The sequence below is a fragment of the Filobasidium floriforme genome (genome assembly GCF_021052385.1).
Source record: "Filobasidium floriforme strain CBS 6241 chromosome Unknown HD553scaffold_13, whole genome shotgun sequence".
NCBI lineage: Eukaryota > Fungi > Basidiomycota > Tremellomycetes > Filobasidiales > Filobasidiaceae > Filobasidium > Filobasidium floriforme.
In genome coordinates this window covers 217,841-244,885 of record NW_025763634.1, presented here as the reverse complement: position 1 = coordinate 244,885, position 27,045 = coordinate 217,841, and the positions used below count along the sequence as shown (strand labels likewise).

The 27,045-nt window shown below is 50.4% G+C and overlaps 7 protein-coding genes across 7 annotated transcripts; all 7 read left to right on the top strand.

The window, feature by feature from the left end:
* Window positions 1–360: 360 nt before the first annotated feature.
* On the top strand, window positions 361–1,805 carry HD553DRAFT_46887 (uncharacterized protein). Its single transcript, XM_046184246.1, has 3 exons — window positions 361–896; window positions 977–1,343; window positions 1,409–1,805. The coding sequence occupies exons 1-3, from the start codon at window positions 660–662 to the stop codon at window positions 1,531–1,533; spliced, it is 729 nt and encodes a 242-aa protein (XP_046035939.1). The 5' UTR covers window positions 361–659; the 3' UTR covers window positions 1,534–1,805.
* Window positions 1,806–3,112: 1,307 nt separating this feature from the next.
* HD553DRAFT_46881 (uncharacterized protein) lies at window positions 3,113–4,696 on the top strand. The gene is made up of 2 exons (XM_046184245.1): window positions 3,113–3,443; window positions 3,516–4,696. The coding sequence occupies exons 1-2, from the start codon at window positions 3,231–3,233 to the stop codon at window positions 4,587–4,589; spliced, it is 1,287 nt and encodes a 428-aa protein (XP_046035938.1). The 5' UTR covers window positions 3,113–3,230; the 3' UTR covers window positions 4,590–4,696.
* A 1,124-nt stretch (window positions 4,697–5,820) lies between these two features.
* HD553DRAFT_350529 (uncharacterized protein) lies at window positions 5,821–7,181 on the top strand. Its single transcript, XM_046183540.1, has 2 exons — window positions 5,821–6,913; window positions 6,995–7,181. Exon 1 carries the CDS (start codon window positions 6,232–6,234, stop codon window positions 6,901–6,903), a length of 672 nt encoding a protein of 223 aa, XP_046035937.1. The 5' UTR covers window positions 5,821–6,231; the 3' UTR covers window positions 6,904–6,913; window positions 6,995–7,181.
* Window positions 7,182–8,102: 921 nt separating this feature from the next.
* HD553DRAFT_356786 (uncharacterized protein) lies at window positions 8,103–9,228 on the top strand (the record flags this gene model as incomplete). The annotated part of the gene is made up of 2 exons (XM_046183859.1): window positions 8,103–9,128; window positions 9,199–9,228. Coding segments are annotated over 2 exons (1,056 nt in total), but the record flags the coding sequence as incomplete, so codon positions are not given.
* Window positions 9,229–20,638: 11,410 nt separating this feature from the next.
* HD553DRAFT_342771 (uncharacterized protein) lies at window positions 20,639–21,985 on the top strand (the record flags this gene model as incomplete). The annotated part of the gene is made up of 2 exons (XM_046182799.1): window positions 20,639–20,887; window positions 20,957–21,985. The coding sequence occupies 2 exons, from the start codon at window positions 20,639–20,641 to the stop codon at window positions 21,983–21,985; spliced, it is 1,278 nt and encodes a 425-aa protein (XP_046035935.1).
* Window positions 21,986–22,872: 887 nt separating this feature from the next.
* Window positions 22,873–24,745, top strand: HD553DRAFT_312628 (uncharacterized protein). Its single transcript, XM_046180117.1, has 4 exons — window positions 22,873–23,284; window positions 23,370–24,296; window positions 24,371–24,378; window positions 24,491–24,745. The coding sequence occupies exons 1-2, from the start codon at window positions 22,889–22,891 to the stop codon at window positions 24,279–24,281; spliced, it is 1,308 nt and encodes a 435-aa protein (XP_046035934.1). The 5' UTR covers window positions 22,873–22,888; the 3' UTR covers window positions 24,282–24,296; window positions 24,371–24,378; window positions 24,491–24,745.
* Window positions 24,746–24,965: 220 nt separating this feature from the next.
* HD553DRAFT_350527 (uncharacterized protein) lies at window positions 24,966–26,507 on the top strand (the record flags this gene model as incomplete). Its single annotated transcript, XM_046183539.1, has 4 exons — window positions 24,966–25,000; window positions 25,059–25,072; window positions 25,147–25,472; window positions 25,539–26,507. Exons 3-4 carry the CDS (start codon window positions 25,236–25,238, stop codon window positions 26,505–26,507), a joined length of 1,206 nt encoding a protein of 401 aa, XP_046035933.1. The 5' UTR covers window positions 24,966–25,000; window positions 25,059–25,072; window positions 25,147–25,235.
* Window positions 26,508–27,045: the final 538 nt, after the last annotated feature.

Here is a 27,045-nt window from a genome sequence, read left to right as displayed (position 1 = left end):
ACCATTTCTTCGCGGAGGATCAGCACAAGAGTCGGTCAACTCGTTGATATGATATATGCACTTACGCAGCTCCTCGCATATGGAAATATAGACTTATTTATGCTACAAGTAGCGCATGCGACCGATACTGCAAGATTGCCTGGCAGGCGGCAACAATCGAGCCCAGCAAGTTTCATAGCCAGAGCGATGTGAAACGGTTTGACTTATCAGTAAATGTACGAGTAGATTTCTATGATTTTATGATGATGACGTGGCTTTCACCCCGACTTTCCAGTATCGTAATCGCAGCAACCTACCTCTCTTGATCGTTTCCTCACCTGAACAATGAAGTTGCCGACCTCCTTTGCATCTGTGACGACCGGGACAACACAGACTTGAAGCTAGTCCATCTCTTCTGACATTGGTCTGCTCGCGGGATTCATTCTAATCTGAGGGGGTCGACTTCGATCCATCACTATCGGTACAACAACAGGCATCTTCAGCGTCCGATTGTACTCGGCAGAAGTCGCATATCGTATCAGGATCACCTCGGCTGCAGCCCAGCCGTTACCTCACTCGATCTCTCAGACATAGATCCTATTCGAACCTGTCGGGCTCACCCTGGAAAATAAGGCAAAGGCCGTTCAGTTGTTCAAGGTCACCTCGACAACGGTGTCACGATGTCCAGCCCGTCAACGTCGATATCGGAGGAAGAGATCATGAAGAGCTCGGAGACGGCTCAAGCCTTGTACCACAATCACCTAATAATGTCTGAAGTCTATCGCTATCTCGATAGATCGGACCTCTCACAGTGTCTCCTCGTCACAAAGACCGGCTACCACACGGCTGCCAAGGCATTCTTTCATACCTCATCACATGAATCTTTCACCAAGATGACGGCGAAGGGCTGCAGTTTCGCAAGTCTTGCTTCTTGAGTTTCATCTCTGCAAGGGATTGATGCTGATCGAATATTACAATCCTTTTTGCACCAAAACAGGATCGACTCGCAGACTTGGCTCGTATGGTTCGAGTGTTGACTTTACCATGGTTAGCGATAATTCACCGCACCCCGGGCCAATATCAGATCCATCATGGAGAAATACTGTCCCAATTTCCATCGCTGGACGTAGTTCAGCTCTGTGGTCTTGGTTCGGGTCGACTCCACACGGTGGAAGAGAAACACGAAATAGACGGTCGAGAACTGCTGGTGCAGTTTCCAGCTTACTACTTGACGTGCCTCTTCTCCATTCCACCGAGCAAATCGCTGTTTTTGGTTCCAGGATCAACAAAATGGAGCTCTAGAGCGCTCTCGTTCTCACCACAGTCCCGGGCTCACTGCCAAGATGAATTGGTAAAACAAGCGCGTATGGCATCTCTGTCCGCTGCCCAACCCTTTCGCTTCCGAAACGTTGACAAGCTGGTCTTTAAGTGGGCCATCAGCTACCAAGACTTGAATACTATCCTATGCCTCTGCCCCAAACTTCAAACATTATCTGTCCGGATCGCAAAATCGTCAGATCCAGGATCACCACAATCGAAGACGCAATTCTATGACTGGATCAACCGGGAGTCTGGAACTTTGCGAGATATTTCGCTTCATAATCCCAATCTCGATTGTCTGCCACGACTACAGGCGGTCAAGCGGGTCTTCTTCAGCTGCAAGGCGCTTTTGAATGAACAGTGGATGCGGGAGGATAACTTCGTCGATTGCCGTCCTCAATCGGCGTCATCAATCGAGTCGCTGGTGCTTCGTCTCTCGGTTCCAAGGGACAAACCTCCTCCCAGCCCGCTCCTTGTGGCCAAACTGATTCACCACTGCATCACGAGACGCACCATTGTTCAGGTAGATGGAAAGCACGGAAATACGGAAGCCGATAGTCAATGGCTAGAGATGGTACGATCCACTCTGCGATGGTTGCGAGACGAAGAGGAGCTTGCTCGAGCTGTTCCATGCGGGTACTTCGAAGTTCGGTCGCCGCAAGACGCAGAGTCTGAGGAGCTCGATGCCGCCGCGGGATCGGTGGTGGATTCCTGCAGAGTCAAGCGCGAGGAATCCTGCATAGTCAAGCGCGAGGAAGCCGACTAGGTGCTTGATGGGTCACGGCCGGCGCAGGCCTGCTAGCCGCTGGAAGATAAGACGGTCGCTGGCTTCCACACCGCTGTCAAAATGCTGGTCAAGACCGGAGATGGTAATGATCGTTGAACGAACGGGGATACAGCTTGATACGTCGATTTGATCAAGCATAGCAACGCTCGTTGCGGCTGGACATGGTCTGCGGATCGTGATTACGACACGAGTACGGACCGGCGCAAAGTCAGACCCGGCGAAGGACTCGGCATAAATGACGATGAAACAAGTTACCTGTGTAAGGTTACGAATATACCCAGCAGACTCGAAATATGCAATAGATTTCAGCGCTTTCAGTGGTCTTTCAAGTCGGTCTGAAACGCGAAGACGTCCTCGTGTGGGCAGTATAATCGTAAGCAGATCAGTGGCATATCGTGTTACCTCGGTACAAATGGGCATCAATCCCGAGAGATCGTTCTCGCGAGGGCGATCCTCCTGATATATCCCAAGAGTCACGTCGATTCAAGAATCAAGTCGAATCGCGTGGCTCGGTCAAACGGCTTGCAATCTGCCATCGATATATCGAATCCCGCAATTCAGCTCGGGGCACCAATAACAGATAAGGGACTGGATCTATGCATATGTATAGTACTCATAGTGGCGATGTCTGGCCATCAAAGCGGTTCCTGCACGCTGCGTGCATCATATCTGTCTATGACAAAGTTCGAGCGAACATTCTCATTTTCGAGTCGGCGAGAGAACGAGTATTCGATTTCGCAAAAAGAGTGATGAGAGGTCATCGTGCTCAAGATTCTGATCGCTTTATCGTTCTTGATCTGCTGATCTGCTGCTGGTTTGCTCTTCTACTTCTGAGACACAAGTATCGTGGATCATGTATATCCATGGTCATCAGCATCAGCTACATCGTACAGAATCGTATCTTTTGACCTGCACCCTGCGAGATACAACCGTTCGACCTCGAGCGATACCAAAATCTAGACGTTCCTCGCCCTTTCGGCTCGAAACTTGATCGCACGCAAACTCGGGCATCTCGTGTCACCGCCGTTCCTGGAGGATCAACTTGGCGGTGACAAGCACGTCTCACGGCTCGCTCACTCAACTCAATCAAACGTCTAGGCTCATCTCGATATCGTAGCTTGACCTCCCGTCGGCGTAGCTATCGATGTCGGACGTCCCGCTAGCCCACTCGGTCGGGCCTCTCATCTGGGAGAACGATCTCATACGATCAGAAATTCTGGGATACCTGAGCGACCCGATCGACTTTCTCAACTCTGGGCTGGTAGGCAAAATGGGTTTCAAGGACGCCATGCGGTTGCTTTGGAAGGACGCCACATTGGGACAGGTGAATTGGCTCTACATTGAGGATTGTGATTGCGTGAGTTGAAATCATTGTGAAATATGTTGAAGACCTCACCCATGATCTCAGCTAACCGCTCTCTCATCACAGGATCGACTTTCGATGTACCTCCGAGCGATCCAACGCCTCACTGTGCTCGACGATAGCCTGGACCGTAGGGAGCTCTACGATGAGACCGATGACACGATCAAGATATTATATCCGTCCGTGAAGAAACCGATTTATTCGGGTCATAGCCTTGTCCGCCAAGAAGGCGACATCGTTCTGTTCCAAGCTTGGCACGCCACGTTCTTCTCATTCCGAGGAATCGAACTGATGCCCCACCTGGAAACACTTGAGGTCGAATCTTGTCCGAGCAAGACTCACGCGCCATACTTCGAAAACGACGTTTCGATGAAAGTCGTCGAAGAATATCAGTTAGGCGGACGGAAAATCAATGTGATCACCCACTATACGGCTTCTGGCATGGTAGACTGGGACCGACCAATGATCGATATCGCAAACACGTCTTCCTACGTCAAATCAATTCAGGTTGGAAGACCTGAACCGGGTCAATGGGAATCACAAACAATCTTCATCGATGGGTCATTAAACTCCCATTTGCAGCATCTCGAAGTTTTCAAAATGGACGATGCTATAGCATGTGGTGAACTGCATGACCTGCTTCGAGCTTGCAGGAGCTTGAAGAGCCTCGATGTCATCCTATACCCCAGCCATGACGATGGATACGCTGAGGAACCGGAGAGTCTCCTGGCCTTTCTAGCGATATCACCCTTGATGATCGAGGACGTGTCGATCCGCTGCTGCCCAATCGAGTGGTTGCCTTACTTTCGTCATTGCAAGAACCTCCGCTTGCGCTCTCACGCGGCGTTTCGAATCGATCGACCCGGTCTTCCTCGGATCGAATGGTCTACTAGTACAAAGGAAGCGCCTACTACCAAAAGACTAGCACTGCAGGTGTCACGTATCCGTGACGAAGATGTAACAGCCTTTCGCGATTTCATCCGCTGCCACGCGGCTGCGGAGACTCGGATCGAGGTATGCCATTTCATCGAAGGTGCGCCTGTACTTCGAGTAGGAAGCTGGGACGATGCGCTCGGACGCTTGACCTCGAATGCGAATGCGGATGCGGATTCGACAGTATCGGATGAGGCAGAGACTTAGTATCTCAGGCTGTCATATGCATCCATCTAGATCGGCTTTTGTAAGTCCACTTTCTGATCTCGCCGCCTGTTGTCGAGTAAGCTAGCTTACCACCGTCGCTATGTCTCTTACTGTGTCTCGTACCGACTTTCACCCTGAATAGCAAACTTTTTACGCCTACCCGGTTGAGCGATCGACTTGACGTTACTTCTGGCACGACTGGACACGACTATATATGGAATTACCTAAAATGACGGGGCGCGAGGCTGGTAAAGGTCGCCCGGAAAAATCGGCGCAACCGAAACGGAACCCCGAGCGTTGGTCCCACATACCTTCTTCGGCTTGCTGGACGATCCAGACTTCGGACTATGATACAGCAATGCGTCGCATTTTGTCAGAAGTTCGTGCTGAGTGAAACGCTAGATCGCATCGGCAGCATTTCTTTTTGAGGAAGCACGGACACAATTTATTTGAGTTTTGGTGTGGATCTGTACAAAGGGGCTTCTCCGTACGTCAAATCATGTTCATATACAACGTATATCTTTTGGCCAGTGATGTCTGGAATGGATGCTGCGAATTGATGGAGAACAACGACGTGCAAAGTTGGGGGTCATGACGTCACAGACTGAATTGACCGAACAAAAGAATCAAAGGATAGTCATGAAATTCAATTCACAAGATTGACCTTCTGCCTTCTGCGAATCGGTCATAGCTCGTATCTGCCTCGACGCTTCGACTTGCATGATCTTATATCTTGTCACAGTCAACATCGCCCTCTCATGTCACGATACATCTACTGTTTCAGACTCACCGACACCCTGCCCACTTGCCAGTCGACTGGAGTCTGAAACAAGACGCTCGTGATGTGAGTTCTTCCGATTTTAATCAGGTTCCGACCTCCCGTTGGCAACGCTTACGAGAGATACGAACATGACCTCGATAGCAAAACCAACAACGAGATCGTCAGGATACTCTCGCTCGCTATCATGGACGTCGAAAATTCCGCCGCCTATTTGATACATCACGTCGAACTCATTCGTTCCGAGATTTACAAATATCTCGACACAGAGGATCTCGAGCGCTGCGCCCGTACATGCAAAGCGGGGTTCTTCACGGCAGTCGAGCACCTATGGAAGCACAAGACGTTAGGACAGGTGAATAACCTATACATCGCTGGTTGCGATCCTGTGAGTGGAAAGGGTCGCATTCGAGCTGTACTTGCTGCGAGACTTAGCATACGTCCTTCTCTTAGCTTCGACTGTCTCTCTATCTGAAAAAGATCGAGACAATAACGGTCGTCAAAGGCAGTTTTACTCTTTCGGAAACGCAGTCAGGCGATTATTTCGATTTACTCCTCGATCGACAAGAACAATCCGGTCCGCTCCGCATCGAACAGCATCGGTTCTCTGACGCATTCAAAATCTCGGGATTACAACAGTTACCCAACCTGTATCGACTGAGATTGGACTGCTGCCCGTCCGATATTGAGGATCATCATGGTCCACCAGATCGACGCATCTGTCTCGTCCTTGAAGAAACACACGAACTCTACGATCGCTCCATAAAGATCGAGCAATTGATATCCGAGCAGGGCAATTTGGATTGGCATAACTCTTCCATCGAGATCGAAGCTGCCTTTTCTCGATTGGATTCGATCCGATTCATGAAGAACACGAACGCAAGTGAACATCGCACCGTAGATGTTGTGGACTTCATCGCAAACGAACTGGCGTTTCGAGCGGAGTCATGGTTAGAAGAAGGGGAGGATTGGGGGCGCATCGACCGGGTCAAGAGTCTCACCATCGAAACGGCGATCAGCTGCGAAGGCCTTGTCACCGTTCTAGACTTTTTCAGAGAGCTAGAAACACTCCGGGTTGAGCTTCAGAAAGACGGCAAAGGCGAAGCTATAGCTGCCGGTGGTCTTCTCGAAACCCTCAGAACGTCTACTTCGAACCTGAAACACGTGAATATCTCTGGCGCAGGCATCGAATGGCTTGTCCACTTTCGTCAATGCGACACCGTTCATTTGACGTGCTTCGGGCCAGTGAGCAAACTTCTTCCGTGGGAAGTATATGATCCCCTAGATGATCGGGCGGGGGAACCTTCAAAGTTGAAGAGTCTCCATCTGGACCTGCGATCCATCACACCTCTTGTCGAACCCAAAACTCTCATCGACTTCATTAAACGCCAAACCAACGATTCGACCGAGATTTCGGTATACGGCAACGGGATACCGCATGACTCCACGGCAGGGTGGACCGAGAAGATTATGGTGCGCGAGGAGGTTTTGAGGAAAGCGCAGGAAACGAAGCGAAACATCTCTTCGAACCCGTGATCTTCGGATTGTGAGTCGCTCGATTCGACGGCTAAGATCCAACCCAATCTGGTGGAAGGCGCTGAAGTGTCGCACCATTTCTGTTTCGTAGATGGGCTTCCCGCATCATGAGCGCAAATCTTCTACCGTTACCAGCGAACGGGGAGGATTCAGCTTTGTACCCTTTCGAGGGTCGCAATATCACGGGCCTAGAGAACATCAATGGTTTCGCCAACAGTATATACATCAACAGATGAGCATGCAGAGTCGTTATGTTGCTACCGAATTGTAATCGAAAGGATATGTCTAGATCTCTGTGGCGCAACGATGGTCTGTCTGTATTGCGTCGATAGATGAAAGATTCAGCTCGATTTCAAGGTCTTCGTCTAGCATGTCATGCAATCGATCTCGAAGGAATTTGCCTTGTTCGGAACGCAAAAGTCGTCGTACGATCTTTCCAAAGGATCCCCGCGAACAAAAGGTTCGAAGATCCGCAGATCATCGCTGAACTGGTGTCTCGAAGTTTCTATGAGTATGTTACATGACCTGCCTCTCATGCTTCTCGACGGAGTAACTGATATAATATAAGTGCGCGGTTGATGTCAAATCCAGGCGACAACGAGATTCGTTCTCTTCTTAGATCTTGTTAGAGCGTCAAATCAAAGGTTGACCAGAACGGTGAGCACGTAACCGACTAACTAAGCGACGAAACAAGCTGACCCTCCATGACCTGTTAGAATCGTCCGCAACTTTCGGTCCTCCCTGAAAATTCAGTTCTACGTGTTCGACCGAAGTCTAGGCAAAACAGTCCACTACTTAGCCTTTTCACTGGACGTCTCAACCCAGTCAGTCCACATTTTGGACTGTATCGCCTTATTACTGTATTGCTGATTAGATCGATGGCGCAACATCGTTTTCCCAGTCATGGAAATGGATGCGTGGATTGCAGCTTCGCCTCCGGCTGCTACATTAGTATATCATAACAGCCTGATTATGCAGGAGATATATTTCTTCGTAGCCGGTGATGGTGGAGTGAACATAAGGATCTGCTCAGTTGCCTTCTCCTTTCGAAGGGTGGCTTTCAAGTAATTCGGAAAGTTTTGTGGCGGAAGGCGCACCTAGATGATGTTCTTAAGTTGTATACCTGTTACCCCGATCCTGTGAGTACTGATAATATGAGTATCATTCCAACGACTCGCTGATTATCCTGCAACTCAAAGGACCGCCTGACCGGTTACATAAAGGCAATCAAGCAGCTAGAGATCGACGAAACTCATGTCACAACAGACGCCTCAGGCAGATGGCGCATTCAGGCCGAAGATTTCATCAGACAGTTCCCTCATCTGAACTTTATTCGACTTCACTGTCTAGACACAGACGATCGGGATTGTGCGTGGCTCTACAACCGAATGGAAGTGGAGGAAGTCCACCACATGGAGGACAGATCCTTGACGATCTCATTCGCACCCAGTAGGGACCATTCATCGGACTGGGAGGTCCCCATGATCACTGTTGATGGATCCAAATCATTTGGCCCGAGAGCTTGGGATTTCGAAAATTTCTTCGAGGTGGAAGAGTCGATCATTCTTTCTTCGGATATGATTGAAGCTTTCGTCGAAGCGAGGGCCCTACCCGTTGGGCAGAGCGCGTGTTTCGAAAGGCTAGAACAGCTGGACCTAGGTCTGCGGTCCTGCTCGTACAGGGAGCTTTTAACCATATTGAATGTGGCCAAGAACCTTCGGTCGATTGGCATCGTTATGCGCGCAAGCTCTGATACGAGCAAAAACAGCCATTTACAAAGACTCGAGAAATTGCTGGCGGAAGGGAAGATGAAGCTGGACAACGTCTTGATCGGGGGGTGTAAACTCAGATGGATACCATACTTCCACGACTGTGTCAACCAGAGATTGTACGATATCTCCGACTTCGCGACACACGGGGAAAAACGCCGATGCCGCCTTGCGGCTAGCGATACCGCGAATGCGAAGACCATTCGAACACAGTGCTTGGCGTTAGGCCTCAATCAGGACATTATGAGCGAAGAGATGAAGAAGATAGCCCAGTTCATCGTCGAAAATACTGCAAGGTGGACTCGAGTTGAAATTACGCCGTATCACCATGAATACAAGCTCAGTCGTCATACCATTTGGCTCGACGAACTGAGGAGCGAAGTTGCTGCAACGAGATCTGTCGTCCCCAGCCGATCCGTGTTATTGAAGCCGGACTCCATATCCTGCGACCATGATGTGAGTCTACAAGATTGAAATCTGAACAGAGCTAGCGCCTCCCTCACCGGAATCTGACTCTTGACGACAGGCCGATACCGAAGAGGAGGACGAGACGTGAAACCGGACACAAACAAAGGTCGGAAGCTACTGCAAATTGGAAATCGATATTGCTCTGTAGTAATTGCGGTAAATTATGTGGCTTGCAACGGGCAGTTCGATTGAAGGCGGAGTAGCGTAGATGTCCAGCTAAATACAGGTAGGGTCGCGCCTAGATGGAACACGCGCCCTAGCAAATCACCAACAAACGTGTCCCATCTAGGTGCGACCCTCACTGTGTGCCCCTGGCCTGCTGCTTGATATGAAACTGATGGCTTCCATTGGCGCGTCCTCTCTACCAGATCGTGTGATAGCCATTTTATTACAGTCGTCATCCGAGGTCTCGATCATGCTGAATGCTTGAGCCTTTTCGAAACGATCAGGGTCCCGTATGAAGCACAGGTAAATACAGATCAGCTATTCATGCTTCCTGAAAATATCGGGTGGTACGGGCTGATCGCCTACGGGGAAGCTTTGGTCAAAAGAGAAACTAGGATATGGAGGTCTGCGAGCCATTCTATGGCGCACTATCTGATGAACAATCGTCGGATGTATCGTACGACCCGAATCACCACGTGTACCAGAGATCGTCGGAATGCACCGGGTTCACATTTGAACAGACAAAAGGCGCAAAGGACGATCGGCGCACGGCTTCTCGAGGCTCGGCATAACGCCTCTGGATCGTGCAGTATATATAGATTTGCCGACCCTGGCAAGGAGTCAAAGTTACTGGCTTCTTCAATACGATAGATAGTAATTTTACGAGTTATTTGTCTCCTCCGCCTTTCAGGGAGAAATATCCACTACCCAGCCGCTCAAGTACTCAGGTCAGCCGTTTTCAAACTTAAAGACCGCGGTCTAGGCAGGTCTAGCCTTCGAAGCTGATCACCTGCACCCTTGATCGCTTCGACAGGCTATCAATCTCAACGCCGGCAACTAGAAACGATGGAAGAGAACGATTCTGCAGCCTCCCTCGTCTTCAGTAACGATCTGATCAGATCAGAGATCTTCAGGGCTTGCGATCGTGATGACTTGATTGTTTGCGCGCTCACCTCGAAGGCAGGGTTCCGCACTGCGGTGCGACTATTGTGGAACAAAGTGCCGCTTGGGGAGGTCAACATGCTTTTTAAGGAACAAACCCCATCTGTAAGTGCGGAACCTCGCCTGTCATGGACATTGCAGTCATTATTAATGGTTCGTTACAGGAGCGTTTTGAACTTTATCTGAGCGCCATTCGTTACTTGCGCGTGAAAGAGGACTCGCTTGTTTGGGAAGATTACGAACCACTCGAGCTGCTCGTCGCAAACGAGAGAGGCCATGTCCATACCCAGACAGACCACGTGCATTTGAATGCCGATCCTCATAGTCACGCGAGTGTATGGCAACTCTCCGGTTGCGCCAAAATTCCAAATCTCGTGGACATCAATATCGAGTGCTGTCCCAGCACTATAAGAGGCCTATTCGGACAGGAAAGCTGGGGTTATGCGAAGTTTCGCGAGATACACGATTTGGGCGACAGATCGATTTCTGCTACCGTGGTCATAGAGGATCTACAACGGTTGAATTGGCAAGAGTCGACACTTTGCCTTGGAGGTTCTTCGTACCTGGACGAGCTATGGCTCCAGTGTGATAACAATCGATGCTTGTCTCCCCTCCTAATTGAAGCGGAACAGCTTCGCAAGGACGCGACGCATCGCACCCGCCTACATAAACTTCGACGTTTGAACGTGGAAGGCAGTCTGTCGCACAAGAGTCTATCGTTTATCCTCACTCTGTGTCCTGAGATCGAACGACTCAATCTGGACATTGACTCTCTTTATCATGGCAATCTCCAGAACTCATCATCCTTGACAAACTGGTTCGGTTCAGGCGCCCACAATTTGAAGTTCGTCGAAATCGGATGGGGAAAATTGAACTGGCTGCCGTTCCTGCGTCGTTGCCAAAAAGTAGATTTGCACTGTGACGGACCTCCAGATGTCCGCTCCCTTGGCCGGGAGCGCGATGTGTCGAAGAGGCAGGAAGGGCAGCTCGATTCCCTCACTATTTATATGCCTGATCTCGAGGCGGATTCTGATGCCGAGTCGATCATCGGATTCATACAAGCGCACACGACCTCCAAGACATGGATCAATGTCATCGTGCCTGTTGCAGAGGACGATGATGACGATATGGACAGCAATACGTCCACATCTGTGTCGGATGAGGCTCCTGGAATTGAATGGATGGACGACATCAGGCGATCAGTCGCTTACCTGAAGGAGAAGGAGAAAGGAGGTGGTTCTGTTGAACTGGTCGATTAGCCCGAATCATCATACACTTCAGGTCCGGAAAGGGTACGTTCGGCAAGTCAAACGTCGATGGCAAGTCTGATACACTGACGACATGTTGTCAAGATCGCAGACAACATGTCACAAAAAGTACCTCTGTACCAATAGCGAATGGGATACTAACCCGATATAGAAGCGAGTCGAGCGGCGATACGGAAGCGAGTCAAGCGACAATATACAAGCGGAGAAGGGTGGCGGATCGATGACAGGCGATACATGACCGCCAGACCGGGAAAACAAGCGCGGTCAGATCAGGGCGATATAAGATGTTTTCCGTCATGTATACGATATTTTATGCGGATCGGTTGGGATCTGACGTCGTTCTTCATGTCGACGTAAATACATCTATACATTTTAAAGGATTTGCCTCGATTCCGATCGATGGTCGTGATTTTTGTAGAAAGTAAGCGCGCGCGCGTGATGATTACTGGGATTACTCTTCAGGATTACAGGTGGGTGATGCTTAGTCAGCATCACCTTGGGAGACTTGGGTGGTGCTTAGTCAGCATCACCTAAGTTGGGACCTCACCCCGGTGATGAAAATCTCGGACAACTAGATCATCAATATACATCACTTGACTGTTAGATCTCAAGCAATATCTTGAGTTCTAACAGGTCAGTACCTTTGTATTGGTTAATAGCACATGCCATTGATAAAGCAATATCTTGAGTTCTAACAGGTTATGAGCCCAGCTGTTGACCCGTCTTCTCTACGTGTCAACTTCTAATCAGCCACGTCAACAGATCGACCTAGAACTTGAGATAGACAAGTCAGATAGACATCTTCTGCTACACCGGATAACAGGAAGACCACCCCTTCCCTAGACATTAGTAAACCGACCATCTCCATTACCTCGCTGTCCTTCACCATCATGTCCGACGATGAGATCACCACCAAAGGACCCAAGGTCATTGTCCTTGCCCGAGCCGGGGTCAACTATGTCGAATGGCTGGAGTCCATTCGAGACCTCTTGGCCATCAAACGCCTGCTTCCTTATGTGAAGTATGATGCCAAGGGTGAGCCGGTCAAGCAGAGACCGGTTCTTCCAGAAAAGGGGGACATCACCGAGAAGATGACAGAGGCCGCTGAAGACTACGACCTCAAATGTGCCCAGGCTCTGGGTTACATCCGGCCTTCGCTTGGGGTCAACAAGCGATCGATCCAGGGGATTGATCACCCGGCCAAGGCCATGTACAAGATCAAGGAGATCCACTCCAAGACCACCTCGTTCGATGTCCAGATCCTGATCGACGAGTTCGCCAACCTCCGGCCCATTGGAGACGACTTTGAGGGGTACATGGCAAGGTTGGATACAGTGGTTGAGGGTCTGGAGGCCAACGGGCTACAACGGGAGGATGTGGAGATCATGGCCCAATGGTCTAAATGTCTCCGATCCTACCCGGAGGGACACCCTTACTTCAAGGCTGGAGAGTTCCTTCAGTCGAACATCACCATGGGGGTCGATGTCAAGAAGGAGTCGGTCGAGAGGATGATCCTGGCCGCCTACCGTGACATTGCCAACAAGGAGATTGCCGAGAAGGATGAGGAGAAAGCCTTCCAGGCAATGGCAGCCAAGTTTGGTTATGCCAAGATTGGGACCACCGGAGTTGGATTCGGGACCGGTGGTGTTGGGAGGCGGACCTTTGGGACCGGGACCGGGACCGGGACCGGGATCGGGACCGACACCAGGATCTGCAGGTGTTGCGGGCAGAGGGGGCATATTGCCAGGGAGTGCTCCCAAGCCGAACCCAATGGGTGCCACTCCTGTGGCAAGGCGGGACATCGGGCTCCCACCTGCCCTCACCCGGACATGGTTGCCTACAGGCAGAGGCACGGAGGAGGAGGATCGGGACCGGGATTTAGAGGTGGCGAAAGGGCCGCTGCCGCTGTATCTTCTTTTGATGCCGCTATGCAATCCATGACCCTCTATCGGCGTCAGCCCGATCAAGCCTTGAACATCACTGAGAAGGCTTACTCACTTGCGACTAGGAAGATGACAACCCTGATCGATTCAGGTTGTTCAAGACACATGTTCGGGATGAAGAGGTTCTTTGACCTATCCCCGAACTATCAGAGAATGACTGCACCTGTCATGGTTGGAAACGGACAGGTGATCTATGCTGAGGGGATGGGCGACATCTTCTTGACCATCGAGGTTGGAGGAAAGAAGGCAGAGCTACATCTTGCAAACTGCCTGTATGTTCCCAAACTCAGTTCGAACCTGATCTCGATCTCACAGCTGGACAAAGCCGGATCGGACATCATGTTCACGGAAGGCAAGGCGATCTTGAGGAAGAACAACAAGATGACCTTGATCGGCAAGATGTTGAATACCAACCTGTACGAGGTCAATGCAAAGTCTCCGGCATTACCTAAGATGGATTCAGCCAACACGGCATCGATCTCGGGACTGGGGGATATCTGGCATCAACGGCTGGGACATCTGGGTGGGAACTCGATACGGAATCTGAAGGATTCTGTAGATGGGTTTAACCAGATGACAGTACCACACCAGTGTGAGAGCTGCATTCTGGGAAAGATGACAAGAGCTCGATTCCCGGACAGCTCATCACGGTCAACAGAACCACTACAGCTGATCACCTTCGATCTTGCTGGGCCTTTTGATGAGGCTATCGGAGGAGCCAAGTACTTCATGATCATGGTCGATGATTATTCCAGATACTACCACGTCGAACTCCTCAGGACCAAATCAGAGGCAACCCGATGGTTGAAACAGGTTCTGACTCAATGGGAAAATCAGTTGAGTCGATCAGTCAAGGTTCTCCGGTCCGATGGTGGGGGAGAATTTGACAACAGAGCGATCAGCCAGTTCTGTGAAGAGAAGGGGATCCGAGCTCAGATGACTACAGCTCGAACACCAGAACAGAATGGGGCAGCAGAGAGAGCTGTCCGGACCATCAAAGAGGGTACTCGGACTCTCTTGATCGATTCCGGTCTCAGTAACAAGTACTGGGGTGCTGCTGCAAAGAACTTTGCATACGTCAGGAACCGGACCCGGACCGCAAAGACAGGAGAAAAGACACCGATAGAACTCTTCACTGGAAAGAGACCGTCAGTCAGTCATCTGAGGGTATTTGGATGTGTTGCCTACATGCACATACCAAAAGAAGACCGGGTTGGTCAGATCTGGAAACCCAAGGCAAAGCGGTGCATCTTCCTTGGATATGGAGAGGAAGAGTTGAAGGCCAAGAAAGCTTGGACACTCTTTGATCCCTATGCTCTCAAGAAACATGTGACGGTACATGTCAAATTCTGTGAAGACCAGAGATGGGCCGATCAAAAGACCAACATCGCAAAAGGAGACATCTTCTTCCAGGACATCTCACCTGCAATCGGGGAAGCCGAACTGACTGTCGGGGAAGAAGCCCAACCGGTTGATCCAGAGATCGGGGAAGCTGGACCGAGGATCGATGAAGCTGAACCGGAGATCCTGGACCCTCAACCGGAGATTGGAGAAGCTCAACCAGAGATTGGGGAAGCTGAGCGAGAGATGGGGGAAGTTGAGCGAGACATCGGGGAAGCCGAACCCCAAATAGGGGAAGTCCCAGTTCAGCCAGCAGGACCGATACCACTGCCACCAAGTAGGATTCCGGTCCCGGTGGATCAACAAAGCACTCGGAAGAAAGGGACTGGTATCTGGAAGAACTATGAATACGTTCCAGTACCAGCTCAAGGATCAGGAATCCCACAGGTCTTACCGGATGGTGCAAGACGATCCCGACAAGCTCCAAAGAGATTCCAGGATCATGCGGCCATTGCACATGGACCGAAGCTTGAAGACATACTGGATCAAGCTTTCCTGACATCGGCTGAGATGAATCCTGCCGATCCTATCTATCTGGATGCGAAGCTGGATGAGATGGCATCGATGGCCAAGAACCAGGTCTGGACCCTGGTCCCGAGGCAGACCGGACAACCAAAGCCGATCTCAGTCCGATGGGTCTGTACCATGAAAGACCTACCCGATGGTACTCAAAAGCCAAAGGCCAGACTGGTCGCTCGGGGCTACACCCAGAAAGCTGGGATCGACTATCAAGAGATCTTTGCCCCGGTTGTCAAACTGGAATCCATTCGGTACATCATCGCTCGAGCGTGCCAGAGACAGATGGTTCTGTCACAAGGTGACGTCAAGACCGCCTTCCTCTCCAGCAGCATGGAAGGAGAGACGGTCTACATTGAACAGCCTGAGGGATTCAAGGAACCCGGGAAGGAGGACCATATCTGCCTATTGAACAGAGCAATCTACGGTCTCCATCAATCTCCTCGTCTGTTTTACCGGCACATCAGAAAGATCCTGGGTGGATTTGGGTTTTCATCAATCTCAGCGGACCAGTCGGTGTTTGTCAAGGACACTCCAGAGGGAAAGGTGCTACTTGGTCTATATGTGGATGATGCACTGGTAGCCGGAGACACCGACAGCTTGGTCCAGGAAACCAAAGCCTTGCTCAACACCAGGTTTGAGATGAAGTGGACGGATGATCCCAAGGTGTTACTGGGGATCGAGATCGAACAGGACCGGGAGAAGGGAACCATCACCCTATCTCAAAAGAAGTTTGCTCGGGAGATCCTGGAACAGTTCAATATGATTGACTGTCATCCCGTCAAGACTCCAGTGGAAGAGGTCATCAGCGCATTCCCACCTGAAGACCGACCACCACCTGATACCAGGTTTCCTTTCCGAGAGTTCATCGGAAAGGCGAATTATCTAGCTCGGGGGACACGACCGGATCTCTCCTTTGCAATCTCACACCTTGCATCATTCTGTTCGACCTACCAGGAGACACACTGGAAAGCATGTGAGCGAGTAATGAAGTACCTTCAGGGCACCATCGATGCCAGTCTTGTCTATCACCGAGACGGCAATCAGAAAATTGCGGGTTACTCGGATGCCGAGTATGCCGGAGACAAGGGAGATAGGAAATCTGTCGGGGCATATGTGTTCACATTGGCCAATGGACCGGTATCATGGCAGAGCAAGAAACAGACTACGGTAGCCTGGTCTAGCACGGAGGCCGAATACATCGCTCTTGGATCAGCTGGGAAAGAAGCGGTCTGGCTCTCGATCATGGATCAGGAACTAGGATTTCACGATGGTAAACCGGTCACCATCTTTGAGGACAACCAGCCAGCTATCGCATTGGCTAAGAATCCCACCAACCATGCTCGGACCAAACATATTGATGTTTTGCACCACGCTCTTAGGGGACTGATCGAGGACAAGAAGATCGAGGTCGAATACCTCAACACCAAAAAGATGATTGCGGATCTCCTTACCAAGCCGATCACCGGAAAGCAGCTCCAAGTACTTTGCGATGACATGAGTCTGAGGATCAATAGGACACCCACGCCAATATCGTCCACCTCTGAATAGAGGAGTCCGAGGGGAAGTGTAGAAAGTAAGCGCGCGCGCGTGATGATTACTGGGATTACTCTTCAGGATTACAGGTGGGTGATGCTTAGTCAGCATCACCTTGGGAGACTTGGGTGGTGCTTAGTCAGCATCACCTAAGTTGGGACCTCACCCCGGTGATGAAAATCTCGGACAACTAGATCATCAATATACATCACTTGACTGTTAGATCTCAAGCAATATCTTGAGTTCTAACAGGTCAGTACCTTTGTATTGGTTAATAGCACATGCCATTGATAAAGCAATATCTTGAGTTCTAACAATTTTCGCACCGGAGCGGATTTTTGAGCAAGGCCAAAACGAAACACCGGGTTGTCTCAAAAGGGACATCACACGCTCGAATTTTCAAGACACGAAGTCCTGATACATGTGATACACGATAATGGCGATGAGTAACAGAACGAACCATCAGCATTCCAGAGAAGGCGTCGCGCATCGAACGCGCGCGTTTCAGGTGAAACATCCCGTTGAATTGCCTCAGTCGTTTCGCAGATCGATGAGCGCGAAGGATGGGAAACAGAGAGCTACTTCGTACCCAAGTCAGAATTTTTTTGTGATTGATACCACCATCTTTCGCTCTCTTCATCCTGGGAAGAAGCTTTGACTTGACCGATTGAAACGCAGACCGGAATGCGTCAATCGTCGCGCGCGCCTGCTGATGATCAGTGTGATGAAATACACCTCGTCAGTAAAGCAGTTCAAAGTTTTTCTGTCACCAGGAGGATCTGGCTCACCTATCGTAGTGCAGCGAACACACGTTGTTTCGAGGTCGTATGGCTCCATCGATGTTGAGCTTCCACTTGCCACTTGTCACCAGAGGATTGATCAAATTGATTATTGATGATCGTTCTTTTGTTCTTTTTGATGGCCGTCATTGTTCTTTTTGATGCGGGGTGGATCGATCAAACTTGACGTCATTTTTGATCGCTTACGATGAAAGATCAGAAAAAGCGACAGCGGCGACAGCGAAGGAAGAAATCAACGAGGATGAGGGGGATTGCCGGCTCAAAGGATCTTGAATCTTTGGATCAGCTCGATATCTCGACGTTCAACGATACATTACGCCAGAAGAAACCGCATACCGTCCGTAGCGATCACTCCTTCCTGCTCATTTACTAGCTCGGACTAGCTGAAATCTAGCACGAACCTGCCACGGACCAGGCAGCGGCGTTCAGGAATCGATAAGATCCCCCCCAGATCTCAGACGACACTCGATCTAGCTACATCATCGATAGCTCTTAAACGTCACAATGACTCCCAGTACGGCTCCGCTACCACCCAACAACGAAGACACTTCGAAAGTCTCCACAGAAGGCGTTTCCGTTGTCACTGAAACCGCCGGCAGTCAAGTAGCCTCTAACAGCCTCTTGATGAGAACGATCTTCAGTACTCTCGAAGGAAAGGACTTGCTCAATTGGATGGTCGTATCCCGAGAGCATTTCCATTTGATCGCCGGGATCCTTTATCGATCTGTGCGTCATGCACATCTTACGCAACTTTGGCGCAAAGGCTGTAACATAGTAAGTCGCTGGTTCCGACCCCTCCCGCTCAAAGGTTCATCCCTAATAGCATTACCATAAATATAGAAGCGCTTTCAGACCTATGCGCAAGCAGTCAGAATCCTCATGATAGCCCATGAATGTGTCAACGACGAATACTTCATCACACTGCTGAACCAGTACGACGACTTGGCAGAGATTCACTGTAACCTTGACTACGAAGGCATACAGGTGGAAGAGCTCTACATATGGAATAATCGCGATATTATTGTGAGGGGCTGCGAGCCACCTGACTATCTGATGGAGTTCTGCCCAGTCCTGGTGCAAGAAGACTACGAAATAGAACGCCTTGAGATTCGCTCAATCGGTAGCAAAGAACAGTCACTGAGCGAGGAGGAAGGAGAGGTGCTTCTCGAGTGGATGATCTATTCGATTCGACACGGAAGCTATCATGAGATCACCTCGCTCAGAAACATCACGGGACTGGAATTGCCTTTCGTTAAGCTCGACCTGAAAAGCTTGAAAGCCATCCTTATCGGCTATCCCGAATTACGGACTTTGCGATGCTCACTCGACGATACAGCACCAAGCGATGACGAAAAGAAGGTGTATCGGAAGGAGCTGAAGCGACTCATTGCACAGCACGGAGCAAAGTTTCGGGAACTCGACCTTCGCTTTGCGAGCGGAAACTTGTTCTCCTGGCTCGGGATTCTGACCAGTCCGCGCACACTGCGTTTGTCGGGATGCATGGGAACAATCAATCCCATCTTTTACGAGCGCATGAGTACCCACACACATCGACCTCTCCAGGACGGTTCCATCATGCACTTAATCTTGAGACCGACCGATGTGGCAATAGGAAAGGTCAATCCTTACGAGGCAGCGAAGGCCGTTCGCTGGCTTATACCTCCCTATTGTACTATCCGCGTGGAGAACTCGATAGAGTTAGCTGTTCCCTCTACAAGATCTAGATTAGACGGGTGGATTGACGATTTCCGATCTATCCTGAAGACGCTTCAGACAGAAGATGACATCGAACGACGACGACGAAACGCTTCGGCGTCAAAGGGTTGGGTGAAGGTGGAGAATGCGCCCGGTGCCGGCGAGCTGCGGAATGCTGTTAGGAACGCCGACGTGAAGGATGCGCCAGATGGTGGCGACGTGAAAGCCGCGCCTGGTGGTGGTGAAGAAGAAAGTGTATCGACCGATAGCGGTGTCGACAGTACCGTTGGTGGTGGTGATGAACCAAGTCTCTGGTATGTCTCCTTCCCGAAGACAGACGTTCCAAGCAACCACCTAGCTGAGAGCAATTCACGACTTTCTAGATACGGAACATCAGGTCTGAGAGCTTTGGTAACACCTCTGGCGAACTTTCGACTTGTCCTACGCACATTTGAAAGAAGATATATCATACCGGTCAGGATGTCGGCATCTCGAAACCTTATGCGACTATGCACCACTACGTACGATCATACATGGCACATCGTTTGCAGATCGGCCGACTTTCCCCGCGCTTTTACGCTTTACGCACTTATTGCACTTGCGCGATCAGCGATGTCAGAACTCGACGAGATCGTGGCATATTGTCAGAACAATTCGTTCGGAATCCCGCCAAGAAAGGCAGTTGCAATCAAACATCCTATCGAGCGCACTCGACATAAATGTATAACATCTCTTTAATCATCCACACCTCGAGCTCGGATGACTTCTCAGTCTCACTGTCGTTGTCTCGAAGGTTGATACCCACGGGCATCATCGAATCCTATCCAAGATTTCCACATTATCTGTTCCAGATCAAATCGGATTTATGAAGCGCTCCAGCATTATTACGTCTTGCTTCTATTTTCTCTGAGGTTAAGCGTGCCTTGATGTTATTCTCTATCCTGGACTCAGAGTTGCACGGGAAAGAAATCCGACAAGGGTATTCATATAACGAGTTTGCAGCACCACGACTTTGCAACAAGTATCTTGTTCAGCCGATCGGGACGGGTGGTCGCGACTGTATAACGCATATGCGTTTTTACGTCTTGCTATCGACGATTGCCGACCTCATCTCCATATCGTAAGCTGTCTATGCTGTACACCATTCTACTGCTATACTGTCGATCGCACCGCCATACAATATCATTAGCACGCTTCTCCCGCAAGGTGAAATCGCTGAAGCAGACCTCAATATGGCTTCTGTCACCGCTGCCGAAGCAGGCCCTCCACAAGACCTCTTCGGCACCACCGAGACCGCAGCCAGCCGAGTTGCCGCAAACAGTCTCCTGATGTCCACAATTTTCGACTATGTGGACGAACCTCACACCTTGCTCGATTGTATGCTCATGAGCAGGGAGCAATTCCCGATCGCTGCACGTGCCTTATACCGGTCTGTTGAAGAGGACGATATATTGGCTCTGTGGAGGAGGGGCTGTAGTCTGGTAAGTCATATGGCATGATGCTACAATCTTCGAGACACGCTGCTGATAATCCTGCTCTTCCATACATAGAAGCGCTTCCAGCTTTACGTAGGAGCAGTCAGGATACTCCGACTGCATCGGATCGTTTGTGCCGATGAAGTGCAGCTCTATATGCAGCAATACGAGGCTTTACAACATATTCGTGCCGGTGATCAGGAACCCTCACTGCTCCAGTTGGAAGAGCTTTACACCTGGCAGGACCGCGAGATTAGGATCCTAGGATACAAATTGAAGGACGTTCCTTTGATTCAATCCCTTCGATTGGAAGGCGAGGAAGGGGGGCTGGTGCCGGTTGGCTTTCTCGCAATCAGCTGGGATGGGGATGGCCCAGAAAAGGTGGATGGCTCGTGCGTTCGCAACTATATTGTGAACGCCATCAAAGATTACGATAAAACCCCCTCGTGGTTACTGGATCACCTGACGACACTGGATCTGCCCAACGTCAATTTCGATGTGAAAAGCTTGGAGACCGTTCTGATTGGCTGTCCTAAGCTCGTAAATTTACGATGTTCAATGGAACTGGACAACGACAGCTTGGAAGGCTTCGGACCCGATTGCAGGAAGAAATACCACGAAGCCCTAGTGCGGCTCATGGGACAGCACGGAGCCCGGTTGTACGACCTGAGCGTCCGTTGCCGAGGAGATTCGATATTCTCATACATGAGCAGTCTAAGTGGTCCCCGAACACTTCGTTTATCCGGATTCATAGAAGAGTCCGACTCTAGCCTCTTTGCGCAGATGGTGACGAATCGGATAAAGCACAAGGACACTACGACTAGACGAGTTATCCTGAAGCCGAACAGCCACATAGTGAAGAAGAACGCAGACCAGCCAATCAGCCCTTATGAGGCGGCGAAACTCGCTCGCTCGATGTCATCCTCTTCGTCCGTCATTCAAGTGGAGTATCCTATCGCTGTGTCAGTTGGAGTGAAGCGCTGGGTGGACCAACTTTCCTCAATCCTCAAGACGCTTGAGAGAGAAGACGATATCGTCTGGGAGAGTTCGAAGCAGAAAGGTTGGCACAAAATCAAGAGTGACCTTGACAGTGACGATCGATAGGTCTTCTGGTGAGTATCCCGAGCCTCCATGATAGAAAGGACCATTCAGCTAAAAGCGAACGTCTGAGCATTCAGAGCATTTCTTGTACTGGAACACCTCCTGCAACTTGGACGCTTCCTAAGTACATCCAGCATAAGTTGACGAGACTCGGCGTCTCGCAGCGGTACGCCGAGGACATACGACCATGAAATACCACTTTATACGACACTCGACATCGCATAGTTCGCTGGATCGACCGAGCGACTGCACGTCTCCCCTATGCCAATACGCCTTGCGCTCTCGGGATCGCGTTATTGCCGCATGGACAACCATGGCTCTTGGTTCATTCGCACCTCGACTTACGAATCTCTCTCCTTCGCCATCGATGTCGGGACGTTACATCAGATGAGCATCAGCACGTCTTGAGCGATGATTCTCGGTTTGTCCGATTAGTAACCGTTTCGCAACGGAGTTGGAAATATAAGTATGCAACATATAATCGCTAGCAGCTCGCAGCTAGCTGACTGATTCATTGACCTTGTGTCTCTGAGAATGCGAAAAGTCCAAGAGCGATTAACGAACAAAAGAATCTCATGGTGGATCCATCAGTGACGTCATTTTTTGATCGCTTACAGCGAGGACGACTTCAAAAACTGCTACGTGATCAAGTACACGTTCAAGTTAGCAAATTATCTACATCGTCTTGAGTTATACCGATGATGCCGCTCTAGCTACGTAGATACATACATACGGCCTCGTAATCAGTCATCCAAGACCAACGAAACCTCCCCGTCCTAGCCTCTTTTCCTACGGTATTCTTCGACCCAGCGGCACCACCGGTGTTAGTCGACCCATTCCTAGCGGCCGATCTTTTGACTAACCTTGTGTTCTTGGTTGGACATCTTCAGCTCGTCGTCAGTCAAGATGACCGAAGTCACGTCCCAAGACGATACTACGATGACCGAAGACAACTCCGGAACTCGACCTGTGTTCGACACAACCTCTAAACCTAGTCGGCAAGATCCAAAGGACGTTATCGTGGGGATTCACACTACCCCACAAGCAAAGGTCGTGGCGAACGACCTCATCATAAGGACGATTTTTGGCTTTCTGGAGAAACGCTCCGATTTGCTGAGCGCTATGCTTCTTTGCAAGTCGCTCTCGTACATCCCGGCCCGTTTGATGTACAAGACGTGTTCCGAGGACGATCTAGCTCGAGTGTGGACGCGAGGGTGCAGTCCGGTGAGTTGTCTGCCGAGTTTTGCAAGTGGGATGTGCACTAATAGGACGTACTTGACCTCAACAGGACCGCTTTACGGTCTACTGTAACGGGGTCAGACGTCTTCAAATCAGGTCCCGCGCTGACAACGTACACCTGAAGAGCTTCCTACAGCAATATCCATACCTGGCAAAAATTAGTCTTCCGTCGGAGACCGCTGAAGGAATGACTTCGATCAAGCTTGAGGAGGCCTATCTTCACGACGGCCGTCAAATACTCATTCAAGGCGAGAGGTCGCTTGACGGACTCGATCTTACTACTCGCATATTCGAGGTTCAGACGGGCGATGAGGTTGCTTGGGAAGGAATCCGCAGCATCGAAATAGATCGAGCGCGACCGAAAACCTCTTTCGCACGGACTCTCAAGGCCTTGATTATGTCCGCGATAGAGGCCGACAGCGACCGCTCTTCGCTTGCAAGACTACAACGGTTGTCGTTGCTCTCCATCGTCCTCGGTATCACCGATCTGGAGAAGATCTTCGCCAGGTGCCCTTATCTGACGATGTTGGGTTGTACATTGGAGCCTACAGAAGCCACCAAGCGTAGTACATACTTAGACAGGCTGGACGACCTGATGGAGGGTCCAGGAGCCAACATACGAGAGCTGGACGTTTACTGTCATCCATGGACAGTAATGGACTACCTATCTGTTCTCTCGGGGCGGCCATCAGTCATCCACCTAACAGGCTACGAAGAGGATTTCCATCTGACGGACTGGACCTTTGAAAGAGTTGAACCCTTCATACCGGGAGACAGCGGTTGTCAGACACAAGCATTTATTCTCAGCTTGCAATTCGAAGATACCTGGGACGTGAATTCGCCAGACCCTTACACGTTCGCGAAATCTCTTCGGATGTGCCTCCCGCCTGGCTGCGCTATCAAAATCGACATATTCGATAATGACCCATCTGAAGTTCAGGTCACCTGGGTTCGAATAGTCCGCTCGATCTTGGTGGCGCTTGAGAGGGAGGACATGCACTCTCGGAAGCGAGGCTGGACCTTGGTTGGAGGAATGGATGGATCCGACCTATCCAGGTGATTCGCAAACCTCTACGTAAGCATTCGGCTGTATTGTTACTTTGTTTTGTGAGGCTAGTCCAGATGATGACGATTACCATCTTATACCAGCGAAAGAGGTACGTTAACATCGATCTGCAAGACTCGTCCCTTTCCAAACATTCTAAAAAACGTCATGAGCGTCCGAACCCAGCCAGCCTTGTATCGCTAATCCTACGCCCGTCACGACAGCGCCACCACCGCCTTGCCAAGAAAACCAGAATCGCGATTGATTGCGGTCGCTCGACCGTGCTCATACGAACGAGGGAAGCGTGCTTCCCAGTACTACGTTAACATTACGACTTTCATCTTCTTATAACGATCTCTTTACGCAATTTCTTACTCGTCTCGTATACTACTCTGACATCCAACTGTAATCGATCAATACCTTACTCTTCCGATCCTACCATACCGAGATTTCGTTGACTACGCTGCTTCGGCTTGTTTCTACGAAGGTCGGGTATACAAACGAAATCTGGACATCCGTCTTTAATTCACTAACCCTGCTCAACCCGAAGGCACCGGGAAAATCGGGGCGCTGGACGTGTCATCTTTCCATTGACGTCATCTTCGATCGCCTAGAACCGTCGAGGACAAAAGAAGCAAGACGACCGATCACCAGTCATCGGCATCTGCTGTTGCGCTCTCGCGCCGTCGAGTACGAGTATATATATCAGAACGTGATTCTTCGTGGTGTAACTGGTACGGAGTCCCCCTCAACTTCGCCTGATCTTTTGGAACTGAAACCTCCAGACGCAAGCGCGACTCTATCTAGTAAGTTCAACGATTGAGCCATTGCTATGGCCCGGCGCATTACTAAATCTCGCTTACCGTCCCAAAACATACAGACAGCCTTGAGCTGCTTCCAATTGCGTTTCGCAAAACCTGACCTCGGAACGCACAAGGCCCAACGGGAAACGCAGATTGCGACTTGAACATGGCGGAACTCGTTCCCAGCGGAGGAGCTTGCGATGGTCCGAAGCGCAGTCCGCAACAACTAGTCTCAGCCAACGACCTGATCATGCGAAGCATCTTCGACCTGGTCGATGCTCGAGAGGACCTCCTTAGCGGCATGCTAGTCTGTAAGGATATCGCCAGCATTCCGGCGCGCTTGATCCATAAGTCCACGACGGAAAGCGAATTGGCTCGAGTCTGGTCTCGAGGCTGCAGTCTCGTGAGTCGACTTGCTGACGAATTTCCAATGCATTCCGACCCTGATAGACGTTGCATCGCGACACAGAACCGGTTCTACTTGTATGTTCACGGAGTGAAAGAGCTTACCGTCAAGTCTGGCTCGCCGCCCATCAATCTTGAAGAGTTACTACAACGCTTTGAACTTCTCGACCGGATCCACGTCACCGCACCCTTACGAAATTCCGCCGATGTCAAGGTGGAAGAGATCTACCTTTGCGGCGGTCGTAAAGTCTACGTGCGGGGACAGACTGGTCCGAACGAACTAAGTCTCGATCGCCGGGTGTTTCCCGTCGAAGTCAACGAGCGAGTTGCTTGGATAGGGATTCAGAGCCTTTCGGAAAGCCCCGCATACGTGGACAGAACAAGAGACGCAAGACTTCTGGATCTCGTTTCGTCTGCGATACGAGTCGGGTCCACCTCGCTCCGGGAGCTTTCAAAGCTGGAGGTCTCGCGAATCCGCTTCACTTTGAAGGTGTTGGATTTCGTTTTAACCGGTTGCCCCAAGTTGAAGGTGCTTAGTTGCTCTCTTGACACCTCAGCTTCCAGAGGAAACCTGGGGCCGTTACGAAAGATCATGTGGGGACCGGGAGCACAGCTCCGGCAATTGGATATACAATGCTATTATCACGAGCTTTTATCGTACTTGAGACGTCTCGAGGGATGTCCTCACTTAAGGATCTCAGGGGCGATCTCGTGCAGTTCGTTGTTGCTAGTGACGCCATTCTCCCCTCCATCTGCGAAAGGAAACCGCACCGAACACTTGACGCTAGCCCCGAGCATGTCCATGGAATGGAAGGAGACATTAGCAGACCCTTATCATGTCGCCAGGCAGATCCGAAACTACATTTCGCCGCATTGCGTGGTCACAATCGATACCTCTGGCAGATCCGGGGAAGAGCTGCTATGGTTGCGCATCCTGTCGTCCATACTCAGATCGCTGCAAAGCGAAGAGGACCTGCGTCGATCCAAGACGAAAGGCTGGGCGAAATGCGATCCTCCTCCTCAACCCAATTGATACGGGTCGATCAGGTAAGCGCTACCCGAAACACGACTCGAGACCATGATAGCTAATGACATAAGCCGATCTCTCAGATTAGCATGAGACTTGCATCGAGCCCGTTCTCGATTGCCGCAACTGTTTTCATTGAGCAGGTCGACCTGTACGACAAGCACTCGGTCCGACCTGTACGACAAAGCGAATCCCATTTGCGACAACAGTTCCGTCGCCTTACGTTTACTTATGAACAACCTAACCGAACGATACGACAAATCTTCTATCAACAAGAAGCCTACGGGATCCCTTCGCCCTCGTCTCTCGAGCGGTGCCGATAAAAACCTCCACCAAACGACTACCCCCGATCTCCCGCTTGCCACCATACACGGATGACATAGGAGCGTCGTCAACATGACTGACGACTCACGACTTACGGAAGACGACAAAAACAAAAGCGCGCTCTCGGTTCTACATCAGAATCTTTGTCGCCGACAACACGTTTTATGTATGCTTCAGATAGAGCAAACGCTCCTGAATCCCTCATGACCATTTACGTAGA

Excerpts from the sequence above, each read along its gene's own strand:
- HD553DRAFT_312628 (XM_046180117.1), top strand. The coding sequence starts at position 22,889 with ATGACCGAAGTCACGTCCCAAGACGATACTACGATGACCGAAGACAAC. Across the intron at positions 23,285-23,369 it reads CAACAGGACCGCTTTACGGT|CTGGCAAAAATTAGTCTTCC; the intron begins CTACTGTAACGG and ends CAATATCCATAC.
- HD553DRAFT_350529 (XM_046183540.1), top strand. The coding sequence starts at position 6,232 with ATGAAGAACACGAACGCAAGTGAACATCGCACCGTAGATGTTGTGGAC.
- HD553DRAFT_46881 (XM_046184245.1), top strand. The coding sequence starts at position 3,231 with ATGTCGGACGTCCCGCTAGCCCACTCGGTCGGGCCTCTCATCTGGGAG. Across the intron at positions 3,444-3,515 it reads ACATTGAGGATTGTGATTGC|GATCGACTTTCGATGTACCT; the intron begins GTGAGTTGAAAT and ends CTCTCATCACAG.
- HD553DRAFT_46887 (XM_046184246.1), top strand. The coding sequence starts at position 660 with ATGTCCAGCCCGTCAACGTCGATATCGGAGGAAGAGATCATGAAGAGC. Across the intron at positions 897-976 it reads CGGCGAAGGGCTGCAGTTTC|GATCGACTCGCAGACTTGGC; the intron begins GCAAGTCTTGCT and ends GCACCAAAACAG. Across the intron at positions 1,344-1,408 it reads TGAATTGGTAAAACAAGCGC|TGGGCCATCAGCTACCAAGA; the intron begins GTATGGCATCTC and ends CTGGTCTTTAAG.